At 44.7% G+C, this 26,316-nt stretch overlaps 1 protein-coding gene across 4 annotated transcripts in view; it reads right to left on the reverse strand.

Moving 5' to 3' along the window:
- The window catches only part of ccdc88ab (coiled-coil domain containing 88Ab), a 96,532-nt gene that overhangs the window by 30,277 nt on the left and 39,939 nt on the right, over positions 1 to 26,316 (reverse strand). For all 4 annotated transcript variants that reach the window (XR_008963506.1, XM_057341566.1, XM_057341565.1 and 1 more), the window contains exons 6-18: positions 26,160 to 26,243; positions 25,893 to 26,033; positions 25,653 to 25,813; positions 21,889 to 21,970; positions 21,317 to 21,475; positions 20,877 to 21,023; positions 20,555 to 20,702; positions 20,217 to 20,386; positions 19,852 to 19,989; positions 16,836 to 17,906; positions 16,376 to 16,503; positions 7,952 to 8,090; positions 7,691 to 7,855 (exon numbers count right to left, since the gene is read on the reverse strand). Coding sequence is in view for 3 of the 4 variants with exons in the window: in XM_057341566.1 (XP_057197549.1) it covers positions 7,691 to 7,855; positions 7,952 to 8,090; positions 16,376 to 16,503; positions 16,836 to 17,906; positions 19,852 to 19,989; positions 20,217 to 20,386; positions 20,555 to 20,702; positions 20,877 to 21,023; positions 21,317 to 21,475; positions 21,889 to 21,970; positions 25,653 to 25,813; positions 25,893 to 26,033; positions 26,160 to 26,243 (2,733 nt within the window). In the remaining variant the exon portion in view is untranslated. The remainder of the gene's footprint in view (positions 1 to 7,690; positions 7,856 to 7,951; positions 8,091 to 16,375; positions 16,504 to 16,835; positions 17,907 to 19,851; positions 19,990 to 20,216; positions 20,387 to 20,554; positions 20,703 to 20,876; positions 21,024 to 21,316; positions 21,476 to 21,888; positions 21,971 to 25,652; positions 25,814 to 25,892; positions 26,034 to 26,159; positions 26,244 to 26,316) is intronic.

Consider the following 26,316-nt stretch of genomic DNA (forward strand, 5'->3'; position numbering starts at 1 on the left):
GTCTTGTCTGTCACCCAGTCGGTCTTGTCTCGTTAGTCTACCCCTTGGTGAGCACCTGGAGGTGCTCATTAAAGGGGGGGCTTCTGTCACGACTCTGCCACAAGACCAAGAAATCCATGACAAGATAAAGTAGAGTTGTGGCAAAGCCTTATGTTTAGTGTGAGAAGCCATGGGGTGTTTACCTTTTTGACATTCCATGTGCTTTCTCGTGTCTTGTCATTGGCCCCGCCCCTCTCATTTCATGTATTGCCTCCCTGCCATGTCTAATGTTTTCCACCTGCCCTCGTTGATTACCCTTCATTTGTCTTCCCTTTAAAATGCCCTCATGTTTCATTGTCTTGTTGCTCGGTCACTGTGTATGATGTTCCTTGTATATGGTGTCTTTGGTCGCGTTCCATGTTTGGATGTATCCTGTTATTCTGTTATAGTAAGTGTCTAGTGTAGTCTATGTCAAGTGTTGTTTTAGTTTAGTGTTAGTTGGTCTTCGTCCTGTTCTTATTTCTATTCTGTTATACTCCATCGTGGGTCTTTGTTTTGTGTTTTTTATTTGTAAATAAATGTCTTTTGTTAACCCCTAAACTGCTGCCTGCAATTGGGTTCTCTCTCCACACCTGTTTCCTGACAGGTGCCACTTAAATGCTGACTTAGCCATCGATTGGACATTTGCCCTCATAAACGTGAACGAAAGTTGGAAACCTCAGGTAATACAAATCCAACACATCTTATACAATTGTTAAACGGATCGTGAATGATCTGTGATCCGCACGGATCGCGCGCCCCACGGATCGGAACATGCATGACCCGTGGATTCACCATAGTGAAAGACAGTTTTAATGCATGCTCTCGTCTCCCTCCCTACCTCCATCTCGGCGAGTTCAGTCTTTAACTTCAACCGCCGCATAAGGCAAGTTTTAAAGTGAAACTAACATTCATTCGAAACGTCTGTCAAACGTCTGTAATTCAAGCGATCACAATAAAACTGTTGAGCGCGTTTAAAATCAATGAAGCGCGTGCCGTGGAGCTCGTTCTCAACACTGTAACGCTTTTGACAAAAAAGACAATCGAGACACAGCAGTGAAAGTGCTAAACCCTTTTAGCATCTGTCAGTCTGATCTCTAGACATGCAGTCAGTCAAACTTTTTACTCTGAATGCATTTATAGGCATATAATTATACATACTGTCTGTTTTTAAAATAATGCACATATAATGTCTCTGTAAATGGACTTAATCTGTTGATATATTCAATGCATTTTCTGCGCATATTTAATACAACTATGCCAAGCATTTAGTTGTAGCTGGAGGGTACAGTAAACACTATAACATCTTTCTAGCAATGTTAGTGTCTAGCAATGTTAGTGTACATTTCACATTCACTTTAATTGTGAATTTGTGTATTTTAATTACTTAATAAATATTTTTAATTGAACATTTGTGACCCTGGACAACAAAACCAGTCTTATGGGTCAATTTCTCGAAATTGAGATTTGTGCATAATCTGAAAGATGAATAAATAAACTTTCTATAGATGTATGAGTTGTTAGAATAGGACAATATCTGGCTGAGATACAACCGTTTAAAACTCAGGAATCTGAGAGCGCAAAACAATCAAAATATTGAGAAAATTGTCTTTGAAGTTGTTAATCAGGGGCACTGTGGCAGACCATCCACTCACAAAAATAAAGTTTTTATATATTTAAGGTAGGAAATTTACAAAATATCTTCATGGAACATGATCTTTACNTGTGGCAGACCATCCACTCACAAAAATAAAGTTTTTATATATTTAAGGTAGGAAATTTACAAAATATCTTCATGGAACATGATCTTTACTTAATATCCTAATGATTTTGGCATAAAAGAAAAATCGATAATTTTGACCCAGACAAGGTATTTTTGTCTTTTACTAAAAATGTTCCCGTGCTACTTAAGACTGGTTTTGTGATCCAGGGTCACATTTTGTTCTTTAATGTCATCCACTGGTGTTTTGTGGCTCTTTTTTAAAAGTATCGATTTAGGCACCGTTTAGGCACCGGTACCGTTTTAAAAGTATCGATGTGGCATTGATATCGAAAAAAAACCAAACGATACCCAACCCTACCCGCCGCAGCTTGTGGTCAAGTACAAAAGCTTGTGTAATTTGACACATATCCTCTGCTTATACGTTCACATATAAAATCATTAATCGTTTTAATAACTCCAGCTTGGTAGTCCAAACAATTGTTTTACTACTATTTGCAAATTATTTGGTGGTGCTTTGTTAGAACTTTCAATAATTAAGAATGGATTCAGTAACTGATAAGATCAGAACAATAATTAATCAAATTAACAGCAATAGAACGAACAACAATAGCTATAACAAACTCCATCATTCAGAACAGAAAGGAACAGTAACTAAATAGTAAACAAAACAGAAGTAAAAAAACTGGTAAAAGGGCATTACTTAATTTAAGAATGATAACTGTTAAAACAACATTATTACAGACTTCACGGCACGTTAAGCCAGTTAAGTTACTTATCTTATGTACCGCACCAAAATATTTTTACATGAAATATAAGGGGATTCAATTTAATTGCGACAACAAAATATCTTATTGTAAGATAGTCTAATTATTTTCGTTTTTTCGTGTGTGGTGTGATTATTCGTTTTGTAACGTCTGTGTTTAATATAAGCAAATGTCATTGCACTTTTTTTGTAGTTTTGTGTGTTTTTATTAATAAAGATATTGAACCAACCATTAACTCAAGCAGTTGCTTTTTTTACACGTCCAATAACGTGTGGGAACATTTTTATCACCACCACATCCATACCGCTGTGTGTGTGAGTAAAGCCCGTTCATGGCTATCACAACTAGCCTAGGCCTAGCCTAGGTGATTTGACATTAACTGGCAGGATTGCGTTTACATTACACTGAGATCCAATCAGAATGCGTCGTCGGCTACCTCGGGATCAGGCTGATGGGGTAACATTCTGTTCAGAAGCGCGTTTACACAATGTGTATTTGGACAACATCCAGATAACGTTACAGTTCGCATGTTAATGACAAATGTAAACGCAGCCCTATGTAATCCCTACTCCTGGTTTTATACTGATTATATTCCAATTTAAAACCTTCTTTGGGCACAACAAAAGTCTGTGTGTTTTCTTGCCACAACTGCAGTACGCAGCTGCGCACGCAGGCACGCAAGGGTGACAACACGCGACTGAGGTAGGCTATGAAAACATGACGAAACTAAAGTAAGTTTCTAAATAATATCGATCATCTCATTTTGACTCCATCATTAATAGCCCCTGTAGATGGACATCAGAATTTGTTTGCGCAAAGCAGGGAAATGGAAGCAGTAAGGAGATGGTGAGTTTGAGGGAGGTAAGACTGAAACAAACTGTACATCCCCAGTAGGGCTGTGCCGATAAACGATATCATATCGAATCGCGATAGAATGTATTTCAAAAACGATGATAAACTATTGGCATTTTGACTCGATATGGATTAATCTTACAGTCAAACAGAACGCAGAAATAAACGCAACAACAGTCAGTCAGCGTGCAACTTTTAGCATGCGCGTCAAAGTACAAAGTCCATTTCACACTGCACTTGGCAAAGAAAACTCGACATGAGGAGGAAAACATTACTGGAAGCGGAAACAAAGGTGAAACTAACCTCGAGTTGTCATCACACGGTTTATCAAGTGTCTTATTTTTTTTTTCGCAATCGCCGGTTAAACAAAACAAACTTGAGGCGCAATTGCAAGCGAGTTACTTCGAAACTCAAGCACAAACGTTTTTATATCCATCGTTAACATATCTGCTAACATGAGCTGGTGCATATGAAACAAACCAGCGCCGCCCTGTACAGATCAGAGATGTGATGAAGTGAGTTTGTGTGCACATTAAAATATTGAACCTTGTATGTAAGATGCTTGCATGATTAAAGAAATGTACTACAGTTTATGTGAGATGTCTTTTTGAAAGACTAAGGTTCACTGAATGCATTGAATAAAACCCACTACTCGAGCAAGACATTATTGCAGCGTTATGTATGTGCGCAGGTGCTGAGCCAATAGCGTTCGAATGTACGCAGTAACGGAGCCCTTTCATTGGTTGAATGTACTGAAGGAACACTCCCTTTACTTAACCAGTCAATTGAGTCAAAATGAGACTGAATGAACTGGTACATGTTGTTTATGGCCTAATATCCTCTGTGTTGCAACAGTGCATTTATTTAATTGAATTTTAACTGGTTAAAGGTTAACTTTTGTTAATAAACTGTATTTAAAATAGATTATTTTAAATACAGTTTTGTAATTAAATATATATCGAAATAAATATCGTTATCGATCAATATAGAAAAAAACTATCGAGTTTACTTTTTTGCCATATCGCCCAGCCCTAATCCCCAGCCAGTCAGGTCTGGGGAAATGTCTCATGAAAACCTTTGTCAAATCTGTAAAATTGCATGGTTGCTTAGAAAACATTTGTGTTATGTACTTTAAGATATTAAATTAATATCTAATTTACTAGCTCCATTGGGACATTACATAAAGGTGGCAATAACTATGGCTGAGATCAAGTTTAATGCAGTACAATTGGTTAAAAATGAACCAGCTTTGTTTGGACTAGGCTGTTAAACCAAAAGATTGTTTTTGAAGATAATATATGTTCTTTAGTTGGAGCCATAAAAAATATTGTAATTTCTTAAAAAAGATGTAATTATTGATTGTTATCATCATTGTGTAATGAATGAAGATGTGCAAGAAACAATTCTTGCTGCTTTCATTTTTTCCATACAGTGCATGCAACCATGTTAATAAAGTTTGTTAAGCTTGTTGAAGATACTTACTTTATATATTTTTAAATACATACATGTTTACTAGGGATGCACCGAAACGAAAATTCTTGGCCGAAGCCGAACATGTTGTGAAACTCTTGGCCGAAGGCCGAATAATACCGAACACCGAACATGGTTTTTTGCATTTCTTCTATTTATTAAGCCATTTTTTTCACTATTGCACAAACTGAATAGTCAAAATGTGCTTTTTATCATTTGTCTTGCTTTTCAATAAACTACAATACAATTTAATATCAAATTGAGCAAAACAAAGTAAATTCAAACAAAAAATTGAGCCCTCTTCCTTCATGAATAGCCTACATTAATTAGGCCTATAACTGACTGCTAAAAGAATGATGTAAGTTACTCTGTACCCCTACAACAAAACACTTAATTAAAAACTGTCATTCCACATTAGGCCTATGAGCTGAAAATACAAATAAACTAAAACTGTTGGATTATTATAGGCTACATTACAAAATGATTTGAGAAAATAAAACATCCAATGCAAGTAATTCTGACGGATGCTGACTGACAACCATTTCAGTTCACGTCTCTCCTCCAAACTCCGCCCACAAAAGCTGACTGTTCTCTCAGAAGGTGCACTCGTGGCCAGGATGCACAGTACATACTTTGACAAGTTGTTTAGTACAGGGAACTGTGTGCACGCGACCACTGTATGATGTCAAAGAATGTCGCGAGCAGCGGGGCTACTGTCAGACAGCCCGCTTCCGTCTGAAGTAAAGTTACCGACCGGTAAAGACGCTTTCATTCGGAAATTTACTTCCGTGAGGCAAGTTTCGTGCTGTGTCTTTCTCTGACACTTTAAAATGCTCCACACACACACACGCGCACACATGTCTGGTTTACTATCCCCGTGGGGACAGTCCATAGGCGTAATGTTTTTTATACTGTACAAACTGTATATTCTATCCCCTATCCCTAAACCTAAAGATCATAGAACACTTTTTGCATTTTTAGATTTTTAAAAAATATTGTTCTGTACAATTTATAAGCTTTTTTGCCCATGGGGACCTCAATTTTGGTCCCCACGGTGACACGAGTCCCCATGTGTTGGTGTGTATTCGGGTTTAGGTCCCCACCGGGATATACAAACATGATCACACACAAACTACACACACACGCGCACTGCCAAAATGTTTGCGGCAGTAATAAAGCGCACGTCTGTCTCTCTCTCTCTCTCTCTCTCTGCGCTGGTTGCTGCTTGATCGTATCACGAGTCATGTTCGGTATGTTCCGAACACCGAAATTGCGTTTTTTGCTATATTCGGCCGAGCATTTTCGGTGGCCGAACATTCAGTGCATCCCTAATGTTTACCTTCCCTAGTATTCTTAATCTGTAGGAAAAGTGGTTTAAACAAGGGTAGTTTGTATAGTGCATTGTGTCGCAAGTGACAGAAAAAGTAATGGGGGCCTGTACCCCAGTAGAGCTTTAGGTCTAGCAAGGCCCCTGGCTAATAGTATCAATAGTAATAATTTCCAGGCGCTTATCCACGCGTATGTTATTCAGGCGCTTATCCACGTGTACGTTATTCAGGCGCTTATCCACGCGTACTTTATTCAGGCACTTAGTTAGCAAGGTAGGTTCAGTTATCACACCCCATAACTCTCAAATGCCTGGTCAGTTTTGCAAAACGCGCGTGTGGTCAGCAGAGCCTCAAGGTGCATATGCATCCGTCACTCACCGCATCCCGTGCACGCATACACATACAGGCGCGCAGTGTGCCGTCTTTAGACAGTTTTTAACTAATAACAAACTAATAACACCCTGTAACCCGGATGCTGCAAATCATTTTGAGAGGGGCAGTTTAATATTGTACAAAAATGAATTATAAATATGTCTTTAATAACATATATGACATTATATTTACAAATGATTAAGCCAATTTGCCTGTTCGTGATGTTTGAACGTCGTTTCTTACTTTAAAACCAAAACTAAAGGGCTTTTCCTCGCGGAAGGTCAGCATTCGGTAAAAATGAGCTAATAAAATATTTCAAATTCACATTTCATGTCCAGTTTTTTTCTCATGTGGCAAGTAGCCGTGTAATAAGCAGGATAATGTACAAGCAGCCAGCTGTTATCGTGAAATAAACCCCTTCAGTGAGATACAAGACCCTCCGCTTCACATCCTCATCACACTGTCAGGGATTATTTCTGCCATAACAACCGGCTGCCTGGACATTATCCCTAACATGTTACTTGCCAATATTCAATTGTCAATTCATGAGACTTTCTCTTCTCTTAATTTGAATACTTGATATACATTGTTGTCAAATATAGTTTAATAAATAGCACTGATTGGTCGATCAACCAGAGTAACAATTTTTTTATTTTAAGCTATCAAAGATCTGAGGGCGCCGTACATGTAAATGTGGGGGCCCAGGTCCCCTTAGGCCCCCTCGTGGCTACGCTACTGGTGTGAATCCTCCTATTCTCTTACATTGAAACTTGTTTTTATGTTATAGTTCATAGTGTGAAAGGCCCTTAACACACTTTCCACACAAACAAACTGTATACAGCAGTGAAATTAATCTGTCATTAAATTTGCCCATTTACATCATGGGCGGTGCCCACGCAGCGTGACTGCAATCGCTCGTGTTGCTAGACAGTCTATAGGAATGAAATGAGTCTGTGTGAAATGTGAATCAGGCATTGATATGGCATTGATAGAGCTTTCCTGTAGCTCAGTGGTAAGAGCATTGCGTTAACAACGCAAGGTTGTGGGGGGTCGATCCCAGGGATTGCACATGCCTATGTATAAATGTATAGGATAAAGCAATTTAAGTCGCTTTGGATAAAAGCGTCTGCCAAATGCGTAAATGTAAATATGTTGATACGTACGTTTCTCTCCACCTCAATGAGTCGATCTTTGACCTTCAGCAGCTCACGCGTGGCTTCCTGACTCTCCCTCACCCATTTACTGTCCTCCCGTCCTCTAGAGGGCGAGCTCTGAGCTGTGCACTCCTCCTCCTGGCGCTGACGCAACGCCTCATAATTCTTCTTCACCTGTCGACCAGTTTTCAAAATGAAGCATTAAAAACAGATCATTCACAGATGACTGCCAGTTAACCAAACAATGTGACACACTGGAATGTTGCGAACCGTTTTGAGCTCCTGACGGAGCTGCTGGTTGAGGTTGGACGACTCCTGTAGTCGAGCCTCTAAAGCACAAATCTTCTCAGCTTTAATCTCCAGAGAAGATTTTAATGCGGACTCCAGCTTAGACTCCAGAAGCTTAAACCTGACACATATACAATCAATCTTTAAAATCACTGGCTATTACCACAATAAAACAACAACAACAACATGCCCCGGCATCAATTAAACCTGACATTACCTCCACCATCAATTCTGTTTCTTTAGCTCAAATTTGTGCTAAAACAGTTTTTAGGTTGCTTGGGCCTACTGCACCACACATCCTGTAGTAAAACCGCAGTGAATATTTACAGAAAACTGAAAATTCTGTCATGAACGTTAGCAACTGACATTTCTGGGACACCATTGACTACCATAGTAGGACAAATTATTATACGCATTTTGAAGAATATAGGAAAACAAACCAAAATCCTGTACCATTTTTTGAGTACCCCAGAAATCTCAGTTGACAACATTCTTCCAAATATCTTCCTCTTTGTTTAGCAGAACACAGAAATGTATACAGGTTTGGAACAACTTGAGGGTGAACTGTCCCTTTAAAGGGAGAGCCCCTCCTCTAGACAATCATCAGTCTTTAACGATAGATTTATTGGCTGCTTTTATTGGAAGGTGGGACTTTTGGTTATATCTGAGGGTTGCACTTTCTCTCACTCACTGCATTACCACTGCAGCATGTGTTAAGGTGAGAAATTAAAATTCTGTCATCATTTACTCCCGTCTCGTCATGTCAAACCTGCATGACTTTCATTCTTCTGCAGAACACAAAATAGATGAACATTGGTGGGACCCATTCACTTCTATTGTATGGAGACAAAACGTCTTGGTTATGGATGTAACCTCGGTTCCCTGATGGAGGGAACGAGACGTTGTGTTGAACCGACAGAATGGGGTTTGTCTTGAGAACCTATCATCTTCTGAGTATTTAGAAAAGGCCAATGAAAATTGGCTCATTCATTCACCTTTGGTCTGAGGAGCCTTAAGCATCCTCCCCCGACCGCTGGGGTGGGCGGCCAGTGTTGTGGCATGAGGGACACAATGTCTCGTTCCCTCCATCAGGGAACCGAGGTTACATCCGTAACCAAGACGTTCCCTTTCTGTCGGTCTCTCGACGTTGTGTTGAACCGACAGAATGGGGTTCCTATGTAAGACGCCACAGCACTGAGCCGCGTCACAATCTCTAGCGGAGCGACGTTGACTAGCCTGGGCGAGTCAGACGAAGACGCTAATGTGAAATTATGACCATCCAGTGGAAAGGAAGGGGGACCCAGAGCTTTACCACAAAGTTGGGAAGCCCCTGCCACCGGCCGTCACGGGTGGAGGCCTAGTTCTCTAAATGGCGAGAAGCCGCCCGGCACCGTAAGGGCCACTGGGTAAGCATTATTCCCCCCCGGGGGAAAAACTCTGCAGAGACCACTACCTACTGTAGGGAGGAATTAGTGGAGACACCACATGGTCTCACCATCAGGGGAGAACTCATGGGAAAATGTGCGGTCTGCAGGAGTAACCGCAAGGCGGGAGTCCACCTAGGGAGGTTATGGGTTGCCGAGGTGGGAACCATTCATGAGGATACATCAGACGGAACAGCCCACGGAGGGGGGGTTACCACGTCTGGAGCACTAGGTCCAGTTAGAGCTATGTGGGAGATAACTCAACTGTTCCCCGGCCTAAGGGGGCAGGGCTGCTCTGCCCAGCCTGCCCCGAGGAAGGTGCTAGTGATGGATAAAATGCCTGTTCTTTACCCAGTGGGGGAAAGAGGAGAGGCGTAATAGCCGCTGATCCCCCTAAGGAAGGGGGAAGGGCTTTCGCAGGCGTACGCCCTACCGGCTGCCGGTCCTACACCTTGCCAGGATGCGGGCTGACACCGGTTCCGCACGTAGGTATTAGAACCTCACGGAGTTGTTGGGCATAGCCCAACCCGCAGCTCTGCAGATGTCTGCTAGAGAGGCGCCCTGAGCCGGTGCCCATGAGGAGTGACCTCACTCCCAACGGGCAGGGGCGAATTGAGATCGGTATGCCCTAACGAGGGCATCCACGATCCAATGCGCCAGCCTCTGTTTGGAGACAGCCCTCCCTTCTGCTGACCTCCGAAACAGACAAAGAGCTGCTCAGAGCTTCTGGGCTCTGTGTGCAGTCCAAGTAGAGGCGCAGTGCGCGTACTGGACACAACACGGAAAGGTTGGGTCTTCCTCCCCGGTGGGGAGCGCCTGCAGGTTCACCACCTGGTCTCTCGGAAGAGTGGTGGGAACTTTGAGCACGTAGCCAGGGCGGGGTCTCAACATAACATGAGAATTCCGGCCCCGAGTTCTAGGCAATCTGTGGACACGGAGGGTGCTTGCAGATCCCCTACCCTCTTGGAGGTGAGCGCCATTTGTAAAGCCGTCTTTATCAAGACTGAGAAAGAGTGGCAACCCCGAGAGGCTCGAAGGGGGTGGGGCCTCTTGAGGCCCGCCACCTAGGTCGCAAGAGGGTACGGAGCGCGAATAAGGTGGTCACCCTCTCGCACCCCTTAGGAACCTAATGACCAGGTCGTGCTGTCCCAGAGGCTACCCAGCACTTGGGTATGATGAGCGGCCGTAGCGGCTACATACATTCCCAGTGTGGAGGAGGAGAGGTTACTCCCCAGTCTCTCTTGAGGAAGGGACAGCTCGTACCTGACCGAGCAACTCCGCGGGTCTTCTCGCCGAGAAGAGCACCAGGACGAGAAGAGGCACCACTTATGGGCATATAGCCGCCCAGTGGCCGAAGCCCTAGCCTGAGTGACGTCCCAACCAGACCGGGGGTGGGTCACTCAGGATCTCCTCGTCCCGTCCAGACATGGAGACCAAGTTCTGCCTGGGATGCCGTAACGTGCCGCTCCCCCTGGCGAACTGCTTCACTCCAGGGGGGCGAACTCCAGGGGGAGTTGTTGACAGAGCCTTAGCTCCGAGAACCAAGTCCTGGTTAGGCCAAAGGGGCGTAACTAGTACCACTTGATGCTCCTCTTCCCTGGCCTTGCACAGGACCTGTGCAATGAGGCTCACTGGGGGGAAGCGTACTTCCGCTTGTCCTGCGGCCAGCTGTGCGCAAGGGCATCCGTGCCAAGGGTTGCCTCGGACAGGGAGTACCAAAGCGGACAATGGGTGGAGTCCGGAGAGGCAACAGGACTGTGCCTGGCCGAACTGCTCCCAAATGAGCCGGCTGCGCGGGGATGGAGTCGCCACTCTCCGCGAAGCGTCGACTGACGAGAGAGCGCATCGGCTGTCTGGTTCAGGATGCCTGGGATGTGTGCCTGGGCTCGCAGGGAACTGATCACCTGCTGACTCCATAAGAGGAGGCGCCGGGCGAGTCATGTTAGCTGCTGTCTGACCGGACCAGCACGTGCTTGCCCTGCACGAGAGGTAGTAGCCTCCTCAATGCAAGTAGCACAACCAACAACTCTAGGCAGTTGAAATGCCAACGCAGGCGGGGACCCGTCCACCGCCCCGACACTGCTTGCCCGTTGCACACGGCACCCCAACCCTCCAGGGGGTTAGGGTGTGTCGGCAGAAAAGCGTGATGACCATACGCCTGCTGCCGGTGTGCCACACTCTCCAAGGAACTTGACTCTGTAGCCAGTGTTGGAGCGGTCGTATGTGCATCGACCCGAGGGGGACCACCCCCGCCGAGGATGCCATGTATCCCAGGAGCCTCTGAAATTGTTTCAGGGGGACCGCTGACTGCCTGAGAGCTTCAGGCAGTTCAACACTGATCGGGCGCGCTCTGTCACACTGCCTCTGGGAGGCCGCGTGGGCGCGGGCTTCCTCGTCGCGGGTCTCGCGCCTCCCCGTGGGGGGTGAGCGGGGCCGCTCATGAGGACAGAGTCGAGTTCCATACCGAGAAAGAGGACGCTCTGCACCGGGGAGAGCTTGCTCTTCTCAGTTGACCTGTAGCCCCACCGATCTAGGTGCCGGAGCACCAGGTCCCTGTGTGTATACAACAGATCTTGAGAGTGCGCCAAGCTGAGCCAGTCATCGAGATAGTTTAGTACCCGCACACCTCCTTCCCTAAGGGGAAGGAGGGCGGCTTCCACGACCTTCGTAAAGACTCGTGGAGACAGGGACAGACCGAAGGGGAGGACCCTGTACTGATATGCCCGTCCCTCGAACGCGAACCGTAGGAACGGCCGATGTCGAGGGAGGATCGAGTCATGAAGTACGCATTCTTCAGGTCGATTGCCATGAACCAGTCCTGACACCTGACGGACGTCAGGATGCACTTCTGCGTGATCAACCTGAAAGGCAGCTATTGTGTAGGTGCCTGTTCAGAACACACAGACCCAAGATAGGGCGCAACCCCCCGCCTTTCTTGGGGCTAATGAAGTACAGAGGCTGGTGAGACGGGATCGATCACTCCCTTCGCCAGAAGGGTGGCGACCTCGGCCCGAAGTACGGGAACATCCTAGCCTCTGACTGAGGTATATCGGATGCCCTGAAACTTGGCGGGCGTGAGGCGACTGGATCGCGTAGCCGAGACGGATCGTCTTCCCTAGCCAGCCTGACAGTCTGGGAAGCCGGACAGGCTCCCAGAAATGAGACAGGAGGTACTAAAGGTACGATCTTTTTCATCGTCCCCCCGGGGGGTGGTTCGATGGCTAGCAGTACGGATTCCTTGCCGGGGAGGTCCCCCGGGGAGAAGATCGGCTCTGCTGTTTTCCTGCCTGGCGACTGCGCAGCTCAACGCACTGTCTGACTGAGAGTGCTGAGGGCTGGAGTTTATACTCGATATTGCGCTTCGCCATGACGCAACGTCGAGTTTGCCGTTCACCGTCGTGCAGAGGGTGGGAGCGGCTGTGATAACCCAGAGAGAAAGGAGAGTAAGTTTTTTGAGAGTAAGTAGGCGCTAGCCCCCCAGAGGGGGCCAGCAGATGGAGGAACGGGGCAGGATCCGTCCCAATCAGACTTCCCAGCGATGTGGCTGGGGTCGGGCCCAATGGTAGCCTCGATCCCCCTGAGGTCTTCCCATGAGGGCCGCTTCGCCGTGGCTACTGATGGGGCGATGGTCTCCTCTTCGCTGTCTCCTCCAGGGGGGCCGCCTGAGTGGGGGGCGCCAGAGCTGGAGGGCGTTGAAGAGGACCAGGGCTGCTGGGAAGCAGACAGTGCACGGGATTCGACGGCCGAGTCGTGGCATGGAGGACTGCTTCTTTACTGTCGAGAACCCTCCGGGGGAGGCCGCGTGTGGGTCTCGTGCCCCCTGACGGGCGGGGGGTGAGAGGGGCTGCTGCGGCTCGACAGTAACACCAACCAGCCCCCCCTTGCGAGATGGGTGCGTCAAGAAAGCGGACCTTCTCGGCGCTACTCACCTGCGCAAGGATCGGTCAGAGGAGTTTCTCATGGACCACAAGTGTGGACATCGTCCGACCCAGGGCCCGCGTGGTCACCTTGGTCGCCCGTAGAGCTAGGTCGGTGGTGGCTCTGAGTTCCTGCATAAGCGCTGGGTTGGTCTTACCCTCGTGGAGCTCTCTCAACGCCCTGGCCTGGCAGGAGCCATAGCGTGGAGAGAGGAGGCAGCTTGGTCCGCTGCAATGTAAGCTCTCGACACCAGAGATGCCGAGACCCTGCATGCTTTGGACGGGAGTCTAGGTCGAGCCCCCCCCCAGGTGGCCGCCGCCTACGGGCACGAGTGAATCGTCGGAGTCGGATGGCAGTACGTCACCCCCCGATGCTGCAAGAGACATCTCATCATCACGCATCGTGTCCGAATACGTGATTGAGGAATAAGACGGCGGACCGTCTCCTGGGGAACGGTCGGACGAGCGAGACGAGGTGCGAATGGTCCGTGAGCCAGTGGCTGGCAGATTATTGCTCACAGTAATCCTCATATCACCCTCGCTGCTTGCCGTAGCGGACGGCAGGGCCGTAGTCCTGCTGCCACGTAACAGGGAGCAAACGAGGTGGTGGCAGAGTCCCGTGGGAACACAGCCACCCGTGATGCAACATCTGAATCATCACCGCCCGCAGTGCGGGCAGGACGTATCCACAACGTCTGCCCCAGCGTACTGGAAGCAGGCATCGTGTCCGTCCCCCTCCTCGATGAGTGTGTTGCACCCATGAGAACAGCGGGACATGCCACGCTGGAGAAATTTGCTCTTTTAGAAAGGAAATTTGCTCGAACACCTCCGGAACTTCCGAGACGCCCAGGGGAGAGTCACTGCAGGAAGGGACCGTCCGCTGTCCACGTCGTAGATTCCAGCAGAAAAATGATCACCAAAGATCGTAGAGAAGCTCATCAGATGCGTAGGCTCTAAAGAACAAAAGGTGAATGAATGAGCACGCCGGCTTCCCTCTTATACCCGGACATCCAGGGAGGAGTCCGGCATGCAAATTTCATTCGCCAATTTTCATTGGCCTTTTCTAAATACTCAGAAGATGATAGGTTCTCAAGACAAACCCCATTCTGTCGGTTCGACACAACTTCGAGAGACCGACAGAAAGGGAACCAAGGCTAGTGAATGGGTACAGCTGTTGTTCGGTACAGGTTTAAAATTACACGAGTAAATGATGACAGAATTTCCATTTCTGCATGAACCATGTCTTAAATATTTATACCGTTTGATAAATTGATACACGGTTACACGCTCTGAGTATATATTTCAAGTTTTGACTACACTGCGTTCCAAATTATTATGCAAATGATATCTTTCTCTGGTTTTCCTAATTTGTTGATGCAAATGACAGTCAGTATAATTTTCAAGTAATCAACAGTTAGGGTACATTTGGAATTTTATTGAACAAACCTCCCACTGACAACAGTATTTATTTAAAAAATGAAAAACTCAAAATGCACTGTTCCAAATTATTATGCACAACAGAGTTTGAAAACATTTCATAGGTTGTAAAAAACTGAAAATGGTCAATTGTTGAATTTGCAGCATTAGGAGGTCATATTTACTGAAATCAAAAGCTATTTCAATCAAAAACATCCTAACACGGAAAGTTACATGTTAACATAGGACCCCTTCTTTGATATCACCTTCACAATTCTTGCATCCATTGAACTTGTGAGTTTTTGGATAGTTTCTGATTGAATTTCTTTGCAGGATGTCAGAATAGCCTCCCAGAGCTGCTGTTTTGATGCTAACTGCCTCCCACCATCATAGATCTTTCGTTTGAGGATGCTCCAAAGGTTCTCAATAGGGTTGAGGTCAGGGGAGGATGGTGGCCACACCATGAGTTTCTCTCCTTTTATGCCCATAGCAGCCAATGACACAGAGGTATTCTTTGCAGCATGAGATGGTGCATTGTCATGCATGAAGATGATTTTGCTACGGAAGGCATGGTTCTTCTTTTTGTACCATGGAAGAAAGTGCTCAGTCAGAAACTCTACATACCTTGCAGAGTTCATTTTCACACCTTCAGGGACCCTAAAGGGGCCCACCAGCTGTCTCCCCATGATTCCAGCCCAAAACATGACTCCGCCACCTCCTTGCTGACGTCGCAGCCTTGTTGGGACATGGTGGCCATCCACCAACCATCCACTACTCCATCCATCTGGACCATCCAGGGTTGCACGGCACTCATCAGTAAACAAGACTGTTTGAAAATTAGTCTTCATGTATGTGTGGGCCCACTGCAACCGTTTCTGCTTGTGAGCATTGGTTAGGGGTGGCCGAATAGTAGGTTTATGCACAACTGCAAGCATCTGGAGGATCCTACACCTTGAGGTTTTCGGGACTCCCGAGGCACCAGCAGCTTCAAATACCTGTTTGCTGCTTTGCAATGGCATTTTTGCAGCTGCTCTCTTAATCCGATGAATTTGTCTGGAAGAAACCTTCCTCATTCTGCCTTTATCTGCACGAACCCTTCTGTGCTCTGAATCAGCCACAAATCTCTTCACAGTACGATGATCTCGCTTAAGTTTTCGTGAAATATCTAATGTTTTCATACCTTGTCCAAGACATTGCACTATTTGACGCTTTTCGGCAGCAGACAGATCCTTTTTCTTTCCCATATTGCTTGAAACCTGTGGCCTGCTTAATAATGTGGAACGTCCTTCTTAAGTAGTTTTCCTTTAATTGGGCTCACCTGGCAAACTACTTATCACAGGTGTCTGAGATTGATTTCAGTGATCCAAAGAGCACTGAGACACAATACCATCCATAAGTTTAATTGAACAATATAAAATTAAATGTTTACGACACTTAAATCCAATTTGCATAATAATTTGGAACGCAGTGTAAAAATGTCACATCCATAAAGCTGAAATTGCCCTAAACATATGCTGTGATAGCCATTTCATTTTCGTCACTTACAAACATGTTCTGTAGCTTCCATTGTACAGTGATGGTCTCTTTACAGCAATAAACATGGACACAAGTGTACAACCAACAATAAACAGTGTGCTCATTATGTGTACCTGTCATCAGAGGTCTCCTCATCTGCTAGAAGACCTTCTTTATTGAGACCAATCTTCTCAAGTTCATGGGTCAGTTTCTCCAGCTCATTATTCACCTGCTGACTTCTTAATTTTTCATTCACCAGCTCCTACATGAAGAAACAGCACATCAGGACACAGCTGAGAGACGCATCAAGAAACATATCAGGAGACACATTGAAGGGCGCATCGATGGACACATCAAACAACATATCAGGAGACAAACCGGGCGACATGTTGGGGACACATCGGGAAACATCGAGACACGCATCAACATGCGCCAGGCAACATTCCGGGAGAAACATCAAGAGACACATTGGGCGACATGTTGGGGAACAGGCCATGAAACACATGGAGACACGCATCAAGACGCATCAGGCGACATATCGGGCCAAACATACCGGGGGACACATCAGTACAGTTCTTGTGTTTGCACCATTACCTCTCTCAGAGTGACCAGTGTCTTCTTGTCAATGGTGGCCTGCTTGACCAATTCTTTATTGTCTTTTTCCAGGTCTTTGACGCGACCGCACGTCTCTTTGAGAGCAGCGACCTCTTTGGAAAGAACACGATTCTCTTTCTCGACATGCGAGATACGCTGATTGTCTTCATCTAGTTTGGAGTCTTTGATCTCAGCCTGCTGTCGCAGCCGCTTGTTCTCCTTCTCCAGCTGTTTCTTGTCTTTCTCCATCTGAGCGTTCTCCTGCTCTAGAAGCGAGTTCTCTCTTGCCAGCTGCTCCGAAGCTTTGCTAGAGATCTTCAGCTCTTCGAGGCTCCTCTGGAGGTTCTGGTTTTCAGTCTCCACATCCTGTAACTCTCCCTCCAGTTTGTGAATCTTGCGGCCGCTGTTCTCCAGGGCCTTCTGCAGCCGCTGGTTTTCTGTCTCCAGGCTCTGGTAACTCATTTCCAGACGTTCGTTTTTTTTGGACGAAGCCTTCAGCAGCTCAAGACTCTTTCTGAGTTGAGTCTTCTCAATCTCCAGCTCTCGGTTCTCCTGCTCCAGCTGTGTGGCTTTGGATCCGATGGAGCGTAAGGAGTCTGCCATGCGCCGAAGCTCCAGGTTTTCCACATCTAACTGTGCGTTCTCTTTCTCCAGGACCTCCAACTGGAAGGAGACATTCCTCAGGCCATCTGCGGCTTTCTTCAGTCGTCTGGTCTCTGCTTCTAGCTCGGCATTTTCCTTCTCCAAGACCTCCACCTTCTCGCAGGTGATGGCGAGAGTAGCGAGACGTTTCTGCAGACTCTCCTTCTCTCGCTCCAGTCGATGGACCTCCATCTCTAACTCCTCTGCCCTTTCTCCTTTCTCTTTATAGTGCTCCAGATCTTTGCGAAGTTGTTTCCTCTCAAACTCCATCTTGTTCAGCTTGCCGCTGGTTTCTTTGATGGACTCGTGAAGCACACTGTTTTCTTTCTCAATATCTTTGACACGAGCTTCGGCACTAACCAGGGAGCGCTGTCTCAGAGAAGCGATGGTCTGGTTAAGATGTTCGGTCTCCTGTTCCAGACCCTTCACCTGTCAAACAAACACAATTCATCAGGTACAAGAACGTGTGTTGAACAGGACCATTATTTTGTTTTGATTTTGATGAAAGATTCTGCTGATTCAAAACTCGCATGGAGGTTCTGCTGAAGACACAACAGACCCTGTCCCTGAAGTTCACTAAACAACATACTGTGACGCTCTACTGTGAAAGGCTTTCTGTTATTCAATATCTTCAGATGTTGTTTTCATGTTGGATTCAATTACGAGTAAAATGTTCAATCAAACTCTGACAGTGACATCTGTCACATACACGAAGGGTCACATTTGATCTAGAAATGCTCTTCTCTTAAGCAAACTGAGGCATGAAGTAGTTTGGTTGGTGTACTTGTCTTGCTTAATCTAATGCCCAGTCCACACTAATGTGTTTTCGCTTGAAAGTGCATCTTTTTTTCTCCGTTTTATCCTTTCGTCCACACTGGGAGAGTGTTTTTGTCAACAACCTTTTAGGAAACGCACAGCAAATTGGATACATCTGAAAATGCTGTTTTGAGGATGAGAAAAACAGAGGCGTTTAAAAACAATTTCATGTTTTTTGTCATGTGACACATTTGTTTTGGCTGCTCTCCAGTTTGAAAGCGTTAATCTTAGCTTGTTTATACTTTAAATTGCATTTTAGTACATGGAATATTAAATTACTCACAGTTATTGTTTGGCAGCGGAGTGAGAGGATCGTTTCACTTTTGCAGCTTTATAGTCTTGTGTTACATCCCTAAACTCTTTGTTTGTCCCTTAAAAAAAAACCTCTGTGCTCCGCGACATAATAAGGCAGAAAGTAAATAATGTCACAGGTTGAAGTGTCTTATGTTTTATTCATGCATGTTTTCAGTATGTTTCAGTATGGATAGGCAGCACTTGGAAAACGCGAGTGTGGACAAAGAGCTTTTAAAACGACAACGCATTGATGTGGACACGGTGTAAGATTGATACGACGTATATTCCTATGCTGACCGGTGCAGTTCTAGAGTTAGAAATGATTTCTGATGACAGAATGTCATATGGGCTATAGAGGTCTGCAACCAGACCTGAGCCTGACGGGGCCCCAAAAACTTGCGGGTTTTGGGTCGGGTTAATGTTTAATGAAATGCCTCAGGTTCGGGATTGTAACTAAAAAAATATATAGGCTATATACAAAGTTTGCATGCTGTGGCGTGTGATTGCGTGTTTGCTGCGTTGTGACCACAAAAAACATGAGAGAAAACACATGCACAAAACTGTTTTTCGCATAAACTGTTCTGCGCATGTGCTCCCACCTCCCGCTCTTGTCCTCGTTGTCACAACACAGCAGGTGATGGTAAGATGAGTGCGATAAAGCAAAATATTAGCGAGGGAAAACTTATTACAGTGCCAAATGATGCCGGGAAAGCTGCACTCTGGAAGAATTATGATCTTGTCATTACTGTCAAGACCGGCCCGTAGTGTCCTCAGCATCCCTGCAGCAGCAGCGAGAGGAACTTCAGTGCAGATGGACTAACGTAACTTTTAATCAGAGGAGGACGGCGCTCAAACCATCAACAGTAGTTTTTGAAGTTTGAGTTCCAGAGGGTTCAAAAAGGATTTTTGACTTTTACACCTGTTGACCCACAGCAAAGTTTAGTTATTGGTAAGTTTGTGCTATTTCTTATTCTTTCTTGTGTGTTCACTGCTGAGGGGGCCGCCGTGCCTTGATGAAACTGTGTTTGCTTACATGTAGCTATTTGTTTAATTATCATCGCAAGCAATCATAAAATGCAGCATATTTCAACAAAGCTTGCTGTTAAAGGCACTTCGAGTTCGGGCTTAAAATGTAACTGTAATGGTCGGCTGGTTGGGTTAAACAGTCTCAGGTACGGGCCGAGTTTGGGCTTTCTTTTAAAGCCCGTTCAGACCTCTAATTGGCTATAAAGTAAGAGGAGACGAAGAGAAATGAAGAGAGCACCTGTCTGTCGGAGTTCTCCTGCAGTGTTTCCAGAGTTTTCTTCAGCTGAGCTTTTTCTTTCAGCAGATCTGCGCTCAGAGTCTCAGCGTTGCGCAGACTCTCTCTGTCTGCAGTCAAGCTCATCTGCAGCTGCTCCAGCTGTGTAAACACACACACAGTTTAATGATCTGAAGTGCTGAATGTTGGCCAGAACACACACTTCAACTCGTACTGAACAATCAAATGGCATGACTATGGCTGATTATGAATTACAATATACTGTATTATAATATAATGAAAAGCCAAAAAACAGCCAGATGCATTTGAATTTAGCTCCAGATTCACAAACAGGTTGATGTTGTGACTGTTAAAGACATCTGTCTGACCTTTTGACTGAGCATTTGATTGTCTTCCTCTAGTCTCAGAAGTGTTTCACTCTCACACGACGCCTTCATCTCCTCCACTGTCTTCAGAAGCATCTGATTCTCTTTCTCCAGTCTGAGCAGTTGACTGGTGGCCAGTTCATTCACCTCCTGGCCCAGAGATTTCTGTGGCACTGCAGTGCAAACACACACAAGCCTTAGCAAACTCAAGACATGCTGTGACAACATCATCCTCTCCGAACAACAACACTGTGGGTGATAACTCAGGGATGATGCTCAGGGACTGGCGGAGGCAATCATGAGATCGTGTGTGTGTGATTGGGTGGTCAGGTGTACCTTACCTTCAGTGAGTTCAGGTGTGGTTTTGGACAGTTGCTCTAGCTCCCAGCCCAGATGCAGAGATTCATCCATACTCTGTTTCTGAGCCATCTCCAGGGTCAGGTTCTCCTCCAGTAACTCCTCCATGCGCTTTCGGTCAATGTCTCGCTCCTGAAACACATTCTCATCGGTCAGTATTTACAGCAAGTCGCATGGTGATCAACAGTCATCTAGATCCTATGATGAAGAAGCTGAGAACATGGAGTGCATGTGGCCGCTCTGATGTGACATACAGCCACGTGACCTGTCGATGCTCAGTTTGAACGCATGCTGCTGTTCTCTCACCATCTCCATGTCATGGATTTTGTTCTTCAGCTGCAGATTTTCCTTCTCCAGCTCATGAAGTTTATCCGAGCGAGCTCTGCATGACTCTAGCTGATCCTCTAGCATGTTCTTGGTCTCCAGCAGAACATGGTTGTCCTCTTTTAGCTCCTATATCAGCACACACACTCAGTAAGTACCGTTGCGTATGGCAGGGATAATCCACAGCTAGCCGTGCATTAAAGGGTTTCACTTCACATCGGGTGGTTCTTGATTCAAATCTTTTAACGCACAGCTAGCCGTGGATTATCCCACTTATACCACAGACATTTGTCAAGTTAAAGCTGTTATTGATTGTTATTTTCCTCAGTTCATCAACTAAACGGTTTTAATGAACACCTTCCAGCCAATCAGAATCCAGTATTCAATCACACCACTGGATAACTCGGAATATGTGACCGCACCTCCACTCTGGTCCTGTAGAACTCAATGTCGTGAAGTTTCTCTTTGTAGCGCGTCACTTCGCTTTCCAGTTTGTCTACTTTAATGGCTTTTTCTCGAAGCGCGTCCAGTTGGTCACGATACGCCCGCAGAGAGCGCGCATCACACTGCAGCTGCAGGTTCTGATGAAACAGAAGCACAGGAACTCAGGCAGGCAGGCACAAATTCTCTCATTATTTACTTGTGCATGTGATGTGCATCAACCTGCAGTTCCAATATACAATATCTGTCAAATATAATGAGAAGGTCTGCCAGCCCCGGTCTCTGTGACAGGAACTTTTAACAAAACATCTTCATTTTTTCAATCACAGGAGACAGTCAGAGAGGGTGGGGGTTTATATTTTGGAGGGTCTCTTTAAGAAAGCTACAGTCCCATGTATAAACACAAGGCCACTGATTGGCTGAGCTATTGTTGGCTGTCTAAACCTGTGACATGTACGTAAGTTAAGAGAATTACAGTAATCATGACACATGAAGTCAGTGAGATTAAGTTGAGCTCCATTTTCTCAGTGCTGGTGTGCTGACGTGTTCTCACTTCTTGTTGGAGTCTCTTCCATTCAGTCTCTATGTTGTCCAGCTCTTGTCTGCAGTCCAGCAGTTGTTCGGTTTTCTCTTCTCTACAACACACAACACCATCATCTCAAACATGTACATCGTGTGCTGCTTGATGTCTTTTCATCTGAGCATCAGTATATGTATGACCACACATGACGGAGTATTTTAAGTTGTTTCTGCTGCTATGAGAAAAATCTGGTGTTCTGCGCTCACACGTTTGTCGACCCCTGGGGGTTAAACGCACAGTAACGTTTACATTTCTCGAGCAATTTCACTAGTTGACAAGTGTAACAATCCTTTAGTCTGTTTTGTTTGTGGGAAGTGTTTGTGTGTGCTCTGTCCAGGAAGAAGTTCCTGCAGACCTAGAAAGATCCCATCGTCACTTCTCTCAGCAGTCGTGTTAGTCACTTGTCGTGTTTGCTCTTGTTCTTGTTCTCAGTGTAGGATTTGAGATGTTTGTGATATTTGTGTGTTTGAAGTGTGTGATTGGACAAATTTGGGATTAGATTTCTGCCTGTTTACTGACCGTGAGCTTGCCCCGTCCCGCCCCAACCTGGGCCAGTATTCACAAAGCATCCTAAGGCAAAAAAAGAAGCTCCTAACTTGCCAATTTAGGAGAAACTCTTCAAATAATGGGCGTGTCTGTCCTAATTTTAGGACTCCTACATTTTTGCGCTAAGAGTATTTCACAAAGAGTTTTAGCACTAAAACTAGCTCTTAAACCTGTGAGACGTTAGGAGCAGTGAAGAGGACTCAGCTCACATCAATCCTAAAATAACTGTAACACCGGCAGTCTAACTTGAAACCTCAACATTTTAGAAAGATTTCATGACAATGATCTTAACCATAGAGACTAATATCTGCTAACTGTTTATGAGATGCAGACAGGCAAGATGACAATTAGCTGAACATGTACTTTACATGAACATATAGTTTATTTGCAAAAACAGATCACTCTTCTTTTTATATTTCAAAAATCATGTTGTTTATTTTGTTTTATTTTGTTTGTTGTCATGAATCTCTCGGGTGAGGTGAGGACAACGGACCCAAGTGCAGACAGGGACGTAAGGGGTTAACAAGACTTTAATAATAAATAACAGACAAAACAAAAGTAGGGCTGAAACGATTCCTCGAGTAACTCGAGTTATTCGAATACAAAAAATCATCGAGGCAATTTTTGTTGCCTCGAAGCCTCGTTTAATCCATTTAACTACAGTACACACGTAGCACTGCGTTTCCCCACGGACCGTTATTACTGACGCACAGCCCGCTAAACTCTATTCATGTTACGGGGTTCTCAAGTCTCCCGCATTCACCTTGAGACACATGCATTTTAGTCTGTCCACACACTCACGCTTATTTCTCATGCTGATAAATAAGTGATAGCTTATTGAAATGGTGAACTGCTATTTTACTTGGTTTTAGTCTATTTTGCGAGTGAAACTTGTTTTCCAGCTGCATTGAGTCCATCAAACTAGATGCGGACTTGTGGACTCCGAATCATGTTATTTACACATGTCATCTGGCTGTGCTGCGTGTCTGAGTGAATGAACTGCACAGTTTAACGTGCTACACGCGTGATGCTCGTGAATTTGTCTGCGTCTGCGCTTTATGAGGACATGAACTTCATCTCCAGAGTTGCTCTGAGAGTTTATTTCAGAAAAATTTTCTGAGTGAAGCTAACGCACTAAAAAATAAGCGTCTTCCGACGACCTGCCAAAATAAAAGTCCGGGTAACTCGGTATTTTTATGTGGACAAATATATTACTATTTAATATTAAAAAAAGAAACTAAAACTAATTTAGATAAACTAAATGCATCATGCATAAGCTGAAGTTAGTTGTTTAGCTTTGAAATTATTCTTTCTATTTTTATTAATGTTTCATATGTATACATTTGTATTAGGCCTATATTGCATTTTGAATGTAATATGGCAATGGAATGTACTAAATGGGTTTAGTTTTCACAGATATGAATGTATGCAATTTCAGCAATAAATAAGTTAATTTTTCTAAAAAGGAAAGAAATTAGTTGTTCATTTTAAGAGACCTGTCTTATTTTCTCTTGTATATTTAGTATTGCTCTTTAATAAAGAAAACGTACTTATTATCCGAATACCCGATTAATCGATGGAAAAATCAGTAGAATACTCGATTACTAAAATAATCGATAGCTGCAGCCCTAAACAAAAGCCCACAATGGAACAACAGAACAAAACATGGCAAAAGGAACGAAGACTCACTAAACTAACAAGACTAGACTAATAAAACATTACAAGAACTAACACTAAACTCACTGACAAAGAACTCACCCACGTGACACAAACACATAAGCAATGGACTAGCACAGGACAATGAAACATGAGGACTATATAAAGGGGACGAAATCAAGATGGCACAGGAGCGGGACATGAACTAATTAACAAGCAATAACGAGACGAAAGGGCGGGAACAGAGACGCCACACCGGAGAGAGGGAGTATATGGAAGGCCAAAACTTTCTCTCTCCACATAAAACAAGAGATTCTGTCATGGCTCTGCCACAAGATTAAGAAAAGCAAGACAAGATGGGGCAGAACCATGACAGTTTGTTAGCTGTATTTTTTTTATTATTTTGTTACTTAATAAAAAAAACCCTAACTGCCATTTAATGATAATAATTGGAATGCACAATAAAATACGTGATTTTGCTAACTAACTCTTCACTTGTTTAATTAGTAACTTAGCAAATGTTTTATAATCTTTATATGGATATGGCAACAATTATATTTTTAAATATTGTATTTGAATATGACTACATTTTTTTTATTTGAATATGTCAGCATGATCTGTCATTCTATAATATGTCTGTGATTAAATGACTGACACAGACCCATCCTCTATCAACCAATCACTGTGGTCATAGTCAGCAAGCAATAGTTTTGAAGATGACACTCACAGCTGTTTAGCAGAACTCTTAGTGGTATAGATCAAATGTTTTGTAAATACAGACCCTGATTTCTTTGCTAAACCTCCAAATTGTAGATAATGGTAAAGTAGTGAGTTTGGCACCACTTCTTATGTATTGTTTATGGTTAGAGTACGGGAAGCAAATTTGATTTTCATCTCTTCTGTCTCTGCATTATGAGAGTTAGAAGGAATGAAATGTCGGGTAGTTATTTGTCGTGTTTGTTCATATGGCACTGCCAACTCCTGATGAGAGATCCCAACTGTTTTGCTGATTTCTTTATTATGAAATAATACTTCCCTTTTCGTTTCTTTATGCTACGCCTTTACCCCTAGATGGGGCGCCACAACAAGAACACATTTTTACAATTCCTTATGACAATAAAATAACAGTCTGTTAACAGGAGACAGAATGGTTTTGAAGTCCACACAGATCAGAATGATTGAAATCACATGAGAAATCTTTTTGGGTTTTGAATCCTGAAAAACACGGCTCTCTTGTTTACTTCGAAGCGTTTATCAGACCCTCTGGCCTGGTCTTGACTCACTCAATTCAGTGCTCAATGTGGCGTCGGCGTCTGGTATCTAATACAGGCCTTGCCATTCACTTTTTGCCAGGAAGTCAGTGTAACCTATCAAAGATCAGCTTCCACATACTAAACCCTGCAGACGTGTCATGAGAGCAAGTTCCTGTCAGTGAGCCGAGTTCCTCTAACAGTCACCTCCACACTATTGTAGTTGACCCACAGGAATGCATTAAGAGTGCAGATGATGGGAAGTGTTGATGGTGCAGTACTCACAGCTCCTGACGCAGGCGTCTCATCTTAGCTTTAGCATCAGCCAGCTCAACAGACAGGTGCTGAACGCTCTCAGTGTGGCTCATACCGGATGACTCGCCGGGAGACGGACCGCCGTGAGACATGAGACCAGAGTCTCTTTCCAGCATCAGAGACACGATCATCTGACAACACAACACAAACATCACTTCCTCACACAGCCCACTCACTTCTGCGTGACATGAGACTGACAGTGTGTCGTACCTCAGTGTGTTGGTCTCTCTGGTCTACCAGATGTTTCAGGTGAAAGGTCACGTGTCTGAGGAGTGTGTCTTTGTCCTGTGAGACAGACTCACTCTCCTCCAGAAACTGCAGATCTAACACATTCTCCAGGTTATGTGTCACCTTCAATACACACACACACACACACACACACACACACACACACACACACAGGTAACACAAGTTTTGGTACACAAGTTATCTGTATTGTACCACAATAAGTGAACACGTGACTGATATGACTCAGACCTCCTGAATGTGAGCGGCGATTGCTGATTGTGTGTCAAAGTCCAGAGTCTGAATCCTGTCGATGTATTCTTCCTTCTTTTCGCACTGCACGCACACACACACACAGAGAGAGAGAGAGAGAGAGAGAGAGNAGAGAGAGAGAGAGAGAGAGAGAGAG

Source organism: Triplophysa rosa, linkage group LG9, assembly GCF_024868665.1.
Source record: "Triplophysa rosa linkage group LG9, Trosa_1v2, whole genome shotgun sequence".
Lineage (NCBI taxonomy): Eukaryota > Metazoa > Chordata > Actinopteri > Cypriniformes > Nemacheilidae > Triplophysa > Triplophysa rosa.